The sequence below is a fragment of the Rutidosis leptorrhynchoides genome, chromosome 8 (genome assembly GCF_046630445.1).
Source record: "Rutidosis leptorrhynchoides isolate AG116_Rl617_1_P2 chromosome 8, CSIRO_AGI_Rlap_v1, whole genome shotgun sequence".
NCBI lineage: Eukaryota > Viridiplantae > Streptophyta > Magnoliopsida > Asterales > Asteraceae > Rutidosis > Rutidosis leptorrhynchoides.
In genome coordinates this window covers 222,932,585-222,943,415 of record NC_092340.1, presented here as the reverse complement: position 1 = coordinate 222,943,415, position 10,831 = coordinate 222,932,585, and the positions used below count along the sequence as shown (strand labels likewise).

General features: G+C 30.3%; 1 protein-coding gene across 1 annotated transcript; it reads right to left on the bottom strand.

Annotated features, from left to right (window-relative positions):
* Positions 1-894: 894 nt before the first annotated feature.
* Positions 895-9,263, bottom strand: LOC139862581 (ethylene-responsive transcription factor WRI1-like). Its single transcript, XM_071851198.1, has 7 exons — positions 9,025-9,263; positions 8,192-8,274; positions 7,894-7,902; positions 7,275-7,363; positions 6,719-6,843; positions 5,674-5,750; positions 895-1,572 (listed from the first exon to the last, which is right to left on the bottom strand). Exons 1-7 carry the CDS (start codon positions 9,216-9,218, stop codon positions 1,037-1,039), a joined length of 1,113 nt encoding a protein of 370 aa, XP_071707299.1. The 5' UTR covers positions 9,219-9,263; the 3' UTR covers positions 895-1,036.
* Positions 9,264-10,831: the final 1,568 nt, after the last annotated feature.

The following is a 10,831-nucleotide window of genomic DNA, read 5'->3' as shown; positions in this document are numbered from 1 at the left end:
ATTAGGTTTTAACTGCGACTAAAGTTTTAAAATCGACAAACCGGTCATTAAACGGTAAAAACCCCCCTTTATAATAATAATATTACATATATATATATATTTGTATTTTTATAAAAGTAAACTAATATAGCGTTGAGCTTTGTTTAAAGATTTCCCTGTGGAACAAACCGGACTTACTAAAAACTACACTACTGTACGATTAGGTACACTGCCTATAAGTGTTGTAGCAAGGTTTAAGTATATCCATTCTATAAATAAATAAATATCTTGTGTAAAATTGTATCGTATTTAATAGTGTTTTCTGCTAAAATTTAATAGTATTTTATACCCCTCTGCTTTGACATCATGTATACATGCTAATATATAGGCTAAACAAGACTAAATCCCTAGCAAAGATAAGTGGGCTAAACCCATTACACTACATGGACAAATAAGACATGTGCTAATATAATATATATGCTAATACACTTAACATATGAAAGTGTTTGATTATAGGTGAAATAAGCGACTTAAAAGAGCAAATAATAATAATAATAATAATAATAATAATAATAATAATAATAATAATAAAAAAATAAATAAATAAAAAAGAAAAAAAGGAAAAATGTTCAAGAGTAAAAGGACTATTATACCGTCACATGCATTGTCAGATGTTAAGACTTAACAGACTTATTTAACAAAAGTTTGACGGAAGGATGCTGATTGCAAATTTTTAAAAAACAAAGGATTCTAAAGAAATAAAAAACTCGAGGGATGTTGTTAGCAATATGGGGTATAATACATGGACTAATGGAGCAAAAAAGTCTTATTTTATCTAATGTTTTTAAAATATTGAACAGTTTTAGCACATATAAGATATAATAAGATCTGCTGAAAAACAAATAATGACTTAATGAGAAATAGGTTACAAACAAGAGAAATATAAAGTTACTCAATGGCATGCCACAACAATATAACGTGCAACATAAGTTATAAAAACTAAAAATAAAAATGCAAAATTGTTCCTAATCAAAGGGCTAAAAACTCCTGCTCAACATCAATGTGAAATAGGACAAGAAATGGAGGTCGTCGTAGACGATGAAGATGAAGGCGAAGTAATATGGACATCTACTTTCTCAATCTCATCTCCACACAAGAGCGGCCCGTCAAACATAACATCAATATCATCCTCAAAGCCAGTATCATCAAACAAGTCAAGCATTTCACCTGATTTATCAAGCGGAATGTGTGGAACCGGAAGAAAATTATAATTAGAATCCAAACAGAAACTCCATGGGTCGCCTTCTTCAACTGATGGTGGGAACTCAAGGTTATGAATTTCGGGTAACAATTCTTCTTTTTCCCCTACTTCTTGTTTTTGTTGGCAGATTTTGTCTTGAAGAAACTCTTCTTGTAGCTCAATTTTTGGTGAAGCCGCCACAACTTCAGTGGATGCAAGAGTGTCTTGAGTTTGTGGTGCGAAGTTCTTTAAGCGATCAGCGTAGATGCTGATATCAAAATTGGTCACTGCTTTTGAACCGCGATATTCAATTGCTGCTAAGTCATATGCTTCAGCTGCTTCCTCTTGAGTGCCTTCAAAAATGCTTTTAATCAGTTTTTGTCGTCGGATCATGATAAGCTTTCTAATTGTACGTAGACTTGTGTAAACATATCTTAATCATGTCTAAGCTTATCTTAAGAACAAGCTAATGATCATAATAATGAGTGTAGTAGTGCACTCTATATTTCATGTCAAATTAATTACTAAGCCAGGAAAACCACATAAGCAAACGAGTTCTTTCAATTTATGATAACCTATTACTATTTGTTTTAGTGTCGTTTTCGTATCTTAGTATGCAGAACGAGTAACAATTAAATACGTAACAATCTAACAAACAATAAAACTATTTACTGTTTTACAAACGCCTATAGGTAACAAGTACCAAAGAAGGTTAAACAAAAGAGTCAACATAAAAGCACTATGCAAACCCTTTGCATCAATAACATGGAAATGATGATACAAGTTTTTAATAAAACTAAACTTGTAATATTAAAAATACCATGATTATAAGACAAACAAGCATATAAAAAACTATAATTTAGTGCAATTAATTGTTTAATATGGCCTTTTAATACTCCCTCCGTCCCATATTAATAGTCCAGTATTCCATTTTGGAATGTCCTAAATTAATAGTCCACTTTCATAAATAGAAAAGAATAAGAAGCTTAAGTTCTATTATGCCCTTAATGTATGTGGATAGGATTAAAGGAGAATGAAAAGGTAAGGGTAAAACTGGAAAGTAAACAGAAAGTACAGTACTTTTATGACATTTCCTTAAACTATGTGTTTTTTGTCTGTGGACTATTAATATGAGACGGAGTGAGACTATTCTATATTCTATATTCTATATTCTATATACTCCGTATATTGGGAAGAGGGAAATCATGTGCTCTGTTCAAATGTAACTAGTAGGAAAAAAGGCTTTACAATGATTATATTCCATGTTATACTCTGTTATAAAAAATCAGTATATCATGGAGGGGGGAAAAAGTTTGAATGGTGAATATTTATGTAATAATTGAAACCTATTTTATAAAAAGTACACAAAAACGTACACATATAAATCAAAGTTATCTATCTATTCTATCAATATCAATATCAATATTATATAACAAACTACTACTACTATTAAAGTGTCAAATAATGCAAGTATGAGTATCGGAGAATAGAATTATCATAGAAAAAACAGTGGAGTAACTTGAAGTTTTTAACGAAAACAATGAACATTCAAGTTTGGAGGTCCAATTAAGCTTAATCGTTTTACCCCTAAACATTAGAAATACATTAATAGTAAATAATAATAAACAATAAAATAAATATAAATATATACTACTCCCTCCGTCCCAAATCTATTGTCCTCAGACAAAAAACACGCAGTTTTAAGAAATCCCACTAACTTCATTCTCCACCAATAATATATATTCTCTCTCCAGATTAACCTCTTTTGATTAGTTGAAAAAAAATCTGAATAATTAATTTGGGACATCCCAAAATGGAATAATGGACAATAGATTTGAGACGGAGGGAGTACAATAACAACTTATTGAATATTTTGTCTCCGAGTCATTAAATATTTGTCTTCACATGATTCCGCTTGAATAAACTTAACCAATAATATTAGAGGAATATTCATTTAAATTCATAAATTAAGTTGAGATCAAAGGAACCAATGAGAGCGTGACATGTGGCGCGAAATCACATGTGATTGAAAAAAATTTCAAAATTTTTTTTTTAGAAAGAAAAATTAAAATTTTTTTTTTTTTCGAATAGTTTTTTTCTCAAATTTTTTTCTACAATCACATGTCGCATGTGATTGAATTGTACTATCACATGTGATTGGATTTGACATGCATTAATCACATCTGATTGACATGCATAATCACATGTGATTGAATTTGACATGCATAATCACATGTGATTGACATGCAGAATCACTTGTAATTATAAAAAAAATTTCGCAAAAAAAAAAATTATAAAAAAAATTTCGAAATTTTTTTTTCGTAAAAATTTTTTTTTTTTCTTTTTTTTCAATCACATGTGATTTTCGCGCCACATGTCGCGCTCTCATTGGTCCCTTGGATTTTAAGCAAATTAATGAATGCAAGTGATTACAACTCTATTAGAAATATCAAAAGGTTAAAACAAAACTTATGTTGGCCTTTTAATGAATATACTTGCTTATACCTAAGTCGATCTTGAAATATACTATTAAGATTACAATTAAATTATATATATATTAAGAATGATAACAATAACAATTACAAAAACAATATAAGATCACTAAAGATTTAAGAATATTGAATTTTAAGTGAGTAGGGTCGTGGACTTATTTTGTTTTTGAAACAATACTAAAAAAATATTACTCCGTATAAAGTTGCACGGCTTTTCATACAAATTATGTGAGATTGGATCTATTTGATTCTTATATCAAAAGTCTGTTTTGTACGGCTACAAAGAATCTCCTCAAATTGCATATACTAGAGATCTAATTACAGCAAGTTTTTATGTTTTGTCTAAAAACTAAGGTGTTGTTTGTGTTTTGGTCAGCGAATTTTATTATGTGTTGTTTGCGCTCTTGCAAATATTTTTATCGCATATTCTTTGTTTTTTAAAGACATTGGAAAAAATAATGTGTTTTTAGTATTGTAGACATGATAAAGTTATTTTGTAGACATAAAAATAAACAGTTTTTACTATTCAGGATACACACTTTTAGGTTACATCTTAAAAAATAAATATCACCTAACTGTAAATAGCTATACTCCATATGACTAAATAGCTATACTCCATATGACTGAATATACATGTGAACTTTGAAAACTAAAATTGTGGACAATTTTTATTTTATAGTAGAACATTTTATAAATGATAATCCAGCAAAGCAGCATCGTTATCCATGGATAAACTGGATGCTCGTTTGATCTTATAAATATTAATCACATATTAAATTACCCTCTAATTTCATGATCATTCCTTTATGCCTTTATTTAATATCAAAATTGGTACTCCGTAATAAGGTAAAACAAGTACTAGTACAATTAAACTGTTGCAAATCAGAAGTAAATAGATGATAAAAGCCAAGTCGGTACGTGCCACGTCATAATTACTCGCACAATTAAAACACAGAGAAAATTTTTATTTGTTGTCAAGACCCCTAAGCCCCGTTTAGCTCACGGAATCCAATGAGATACGGCGGAATTGGAAATGAATTTAGACACGACGCGTGTCTAAATTAAACTTCAATTCCGCCGGAATCCCATTAGAGTCCGTGAGCCAAACAGGGCCTTATAGTTTAAACCTCAGTTGCATTTGACTTTTCGATAACAAGAATGAGAGTACAAGTGTGTGAAAACAAGTAGATGTCAGTTGGCATAAAATGATGATGAAAGCAACATATAAAAGATAAAATAAAAAAGAAATAAAACAATTTCATTGGTTATTGGATTTGCAATTGTTCTCTAATTTTTGAGCACACTAAATTGGAAATAAGTACGCATTCAAAGTACACATTTGTGTTCTAAGAGGCCATTCATATATGTTGATGTTGATATTGATATATTCATATCTTCCAAGTATTTAATTGAATTAAGCAACTAATGGTTCCAATTTAGTTCTACTAAAAATCTTGTTTTAATGATCTAACCGTCAGCGTTTATCAGTACAAACGAAGTTATAATTGTAGGATATAAATTGGACAAATATCGTTGCTCGATGACTTCTTACATCTAAACGACCAAACCTACCATGCTGGTTATGCTAATAACCAATATAATATAATTATAATTATAATTATAATGTTTAATAATACTACTAAAAGTCTAAACAGCGTCGCACATTCAAAGGTTCTGCAGTGCTATAAGTCTATAAGGAGAAAACATAATAACTTATGACCTTAATTATGCACATAACAAAGTACGATTTGGGTATTATTCAATAGTTAGTGTATTATTTTTTGTTGGGTACGTAGTTTCAGAAAATCAATTGACACACACACGCGCGCACACACACATATATTAAAATGATATGTGTGACCACAAAAAACATACATCTTTATTATGAAAAAGAATTAATAACATAAGCATAATTTGGCATACACAAAAGAAACATATATTAAACTGATAGATGAGACGTACCGTAAGTTCCCAAATATAGGTATTTGTTTCCAAGTACTCGCCCAATTCGTGCTTCCCATCTTCCATTGTGATGATGCCTACAACAAAAACCAAACATTGTACATTAACGATTGTAATTTAATAGAAATACAATAACAAACTTTTTTTGCAATATTAATGCAAAGTAGACTATAAGTCCAAAATGAACAACTCTTAGATCAAAAAGAGTTCTACCGTTATATTGGTTCAAGTCACTATCAAACTTCAATTATCTTACTTTCAAGTTTATCTACCAAATAACTGTCTGCTTTCGGGTGTAGCCAACAACCCATTTCTTGTTTGTTATTATTCCTCTAATTATATAATTATAATTAATAATTTATTATTAGATAATTAGAATATTATTTAAAGTCAAAGTCACAGCTATGAATCTATATATGATATGATGCTCATAAGTTCCATTACACTAAATAGTTTAAAAAATAAACAAACAAGTACTATAGTTAAGGTGCATATTGCAAATCAATATCACATATAGAAACACGTGTTTGGGGCAACATATTCACATAGCTTTTTCTACATCCATATGATCTATACGAAAAACAAGAACTCTAACAACTCATTCAACATGTTTTCTTGACTTGTACGATCAATTGGCAATGAACAATAAGTTCGAAAAGAAGAGCTTATGTTTCATTTTCCACAGAATTATGAGTAGTGTGTCAATAGGTAAGGACACAAATTTTCAAATAATTCTATGTATAGTTTTAATTAAGAAATCCAAGGTTGTACGTGAAACTTTGTCAATAAACTAATGAAAGAAGATTTGCTTAGTAATAGTAATTTAGAAAAGATATTATCTTTCCCAAATGATAGTGAAAGTGTGTCATTTTCCAGCCATTGTATTTCACACTTATTATCAACACGATAATCACATTGTGAGAATTTTTTAATCATCTTTATTAAAGCGTACATTAGAAAATATAAGTCAAAAAGCAGCTATGTATAATTATATATTGGAAGTGCATGTTATTTTCAGAATTATCCAAACATGATGATTGTTTACCTTGCAACTCCTCTGTATTTTGAAACACCTCTCGAAAATCCACTACTTCGTCGCCGTAAAGAAGCTAAATATTCATCCTTGGATAATTTTTCCATTTCCTCTATATCCTTTTTGTATGTATCTATCTGCAATAACAAAAATGATACACATAAACAGAGACTTATCAATCTTTTTTTTTTTTTTTTTTTGAACAACGATTGGAATCACCCGAGGGGACTAAACCATCCGTTGCGATCATCTCCCGTTTTGACTATGCCGATGCAGCGATGATAACCCCGTCCCCATTGCTGCCCGGGAGGTGACCCTTTACCCCCCAACGATATGGGAAAGGTGTCATGGGTGGATACTTCATGGCAGAGATGAAATTGTTTTTTTAGGTAAGTAGCCAATGGGGGGGTCGAACTCCTGACCTCCCCTAAAGGAGGCAGGCAACCAACCGTTGGACCACATCACAACTTCAAGACTTATCAATCTCATAATACATTCATAAATTTAATAAATTGCCCAATGTTTAAAGCAGTTTTTGATACTGTTCCTGATATGCACAATATATTACCTCAAAATTAAGTGTCGTGTCTGATCCCCAATATTTAAGGGCAGCAAGATCATAAGTTCGAGCAGCAGCTTCTTCACTATCATATGCTCCTGCAAGAATACAACATTTCAAATATTTAGTTAACTATATTGTCCCAAAACTAGTACTCTACTATAATATATAGTTTTTCTTTAATATATTGCGCTTTTGTTTTTAAATAAAATAAAAACTGTAACATTTAGTAGCTATGTATAAATATATATCGGAAGTGCATGTTATTATTCTTTGGAAAGCAATATCAAACAAACTATTGGGATAAGCCAAATAACAAAAGGCTAACAAATCATCCTAGTTATATTTTTGAAGTCAATAAAGATGTTTAGAAAAATAAAATATGCCGAGAAAAAAAAAACATAATACATACTAATTTTATTACTATAAATAATAAATACTACGTAATTGCATTTTGAAATACGGAGTATATATATATTTATACTCAATTTATATAACTTTGGTATCTTTTAAGACTTTTTACCTTTTTAGAAGTAAATTTGCATTTTGCATACCTAAATTTAATATTTATAATATGCCAAATAAAAGTATAATAGAAAAAGGCTAGAGAAAGATAGAGAGTAGTTACCCAAATAAACTATAGCCAGAAATCGTAGTGACAATCAGCAACAAGGGATCACACCAAATCAGAACAACCAAAACAAATGAGTCAGAACTCCAAATCAAAACAGATTAACTTAAATTATCAAAATTTAAATTTCAGATCTCTGTCATATAACTTTAACTCTATTTATTATAATTATTAATAATTAATTAATAATTAATTATTATATTTATATTAATATAATTATATAAGTATAAATATAATAATTAAAAAAATATACTACGTAACAAAATAAAAACAGATATAGTGAGATGGTATTTACTTTGTTTTCCTTTCTTATTTTGGATACTATTCCATGTACCCTTGTCCCATAAATGTGCTTCAAATCTTCCAGTCCATCGATGCCTATTAAAGATATTAAATAAATTCAATTAACTTTAATGCATGCAATTTATAAATTCAATAAAAATTAAAGATTCTTTAATGCCATATAACCCCAGAATTTATACTCTCTTTTTCTTCAACAATCAAAATATTCTGAAAAATTAAAGCTTTAGGAGGTTTCTAGGTTAACAATTTCAAAACTTTGAATCAAATTCATTCCAATTTTAGAATATTTTGGAACTTTTTCATCTATTTCACCAAAATCCATTCTTGAAAATTTGCAAAAGAAAAAAGAAGAAGAAAACAAAACTTTTTGTATTATTTTAAAATATGAGTATCTTGGTAGACTGTAAATATAGAAAATTTCGAAACAATTTGAATACTCTACTAGCTAAGTTCAATCAACCATGAATTTTCCAATGCATGTATCACAGAATACCACATCCCCTGTTAAGTCCCAAAATTAAATTTCAATCAACTTCAAACCTTTTTTTGAAATCCAACAAATGGAAATGTTATTTGACTACACTATTCATCTAATTTCAATCAAATTTGAACATCTCTAATAGTAAATTTTAATTCACTGTGACTGTTGTAATGCATGTAACCCAAAATACCTCATCCCCTGTTTTACCCGAACAACCCAAATTCAAAAATTAGCATACAGTTAAAAACCTTTTACAAATTTACCAAATGGGTGTCTCAGGGGATTGAAAGGTTCATATATGTTAAAAATTGAATCTTTTTTGAGACGATTGCGATGAAGGTTACCTGGTGACCCCTCTGTAAATTGAGCTTCTACGAGTAGCTTCAGCATTTTGATTTGAATTCAAAGTGGTGTTTTTTTTGTGGGGTCTTGAAGAAGGTCTTTTGGATTTTGGAGTTGTGTGTTCATCAATGCATGAAGATGAAGATGAAGATGAACAAGAAGATGATGAAGTTGGTGATACTCTTCTTTTTTTCATTTTCTCTCTCTAAATTTATGGGGTTTTATTTTTAGAGAGAGAAGGGGTTTTGAGGACTCAAGAAAGTCAGTTATGAAAGGGAGGTAGATATATGGGTTTAGCTAGGTGGGTTTGGCTTGAATCACCCTACAAAGTTGCTTACCAAAGAATTAATTAGAGGCTAGATTTCGGAAAATTCTATCATCCATAAATGTTTACTTTTAGTGTTTATAGTTGGCGATTATAAGAGCGAATTTAATTTCACTATGCATAATTTTTTGTTGAGCTACTAAAACCTAAAATATTTTATTACTTAAGTAACCTTTAATATTTAATTAATTTTATGATTCTCTATATTAAAAAAAAAAAAAAAAAAAAAAAAAAAAAAATCTTAAAAACAATTATCACATTTGCATCAATCGTTCGAGACATGTATAATTTTTAAATCGTTTTAAGTTTGTTTATAGTACGAGTATAAAACATTTATCCAAACTAACAAGGAGTTCTAACTTTGACTTAATGGTCAAGTCTAGATTTGCTTATGTTGATTATTATTGTTATTTTTATTTATTGTTCTACACTGTTATTTGGCTTTAGATACGGTGTCGTTTTAAAATTTTCATTTTTTATTTTTTAAAAACCAATATATTAAATACAAGAATCGCATCTCAAAAGTTATCCACTAATTAATCGGTATTGAAAAAAATTGCTTTCTTGAAAGGTCGAAACATCCTCGACAGTGTCCTGATTACAAACGAAGTAATCATGAACTCAAAAGGAAAAAACAGAAAGGCCTCATATTCAAAGTTGACTTCGAAAAGGCATTTGGTTGCATAGAATGGGACTTCCTTTTCGACACTATGAAGTGTATGGGATTCGACGTCAAATGGATCAACTTTATACGAGCTTGCCTTTCCTCATCTTCCATCTCCATACTCATTAATGGATCCCCGACCAGGGAATTTACCCCCGGTAGGGGCATTCGTCAAGGAGACTTAATCTCTCCCTTTCTCTTCATCATTTCAGCTTAAGGCCTCAACATTCTCACTAGGCGTGCTATCGCAAACGACCAACTTCGTGGTATTTTCGTCGGTCATGACAAGATTGTGGTGTCCCATCTCCAATACGCGGATGACACAATCTTCTTTGGTGAATGGAGCAAACGTAACGCAATAAATGTTTCTAAATTACTAAAATGCTTCGAAAATATTTCAGGTGTAAAAGTAAATCTTAAAAAAAGCAACTTATATGGAATTGGGGTCTCATAAAAAGACGTTGAGGAAATGGCTAACTATATCGACTGCACGGCCGGTTCAACTCCCTTCACGTATCTAGGACTACCCATCGGTACTCCGTCCACAAAAGCATCCACTTGGCAACAAGTCATTGAAAAATTCGATAAACGACTCTCAGCTTGGAAAGCAAAATCTATTTCATTCGACGGACAGCTAACCTTAATTAAATCCGTTCTCACCAGTATTCCTTTATACTATTTTTCCTTATTTCATGCACCCATTAAAATAATTAACACACTTGAAACAAAAAGAAGAAATTTTTTCTGGGGCAGTTCAGGAAGCGGATAATAAAATCAATTGGATCAAATGGGAACATATCCTCTTACCATATGAAAAAGG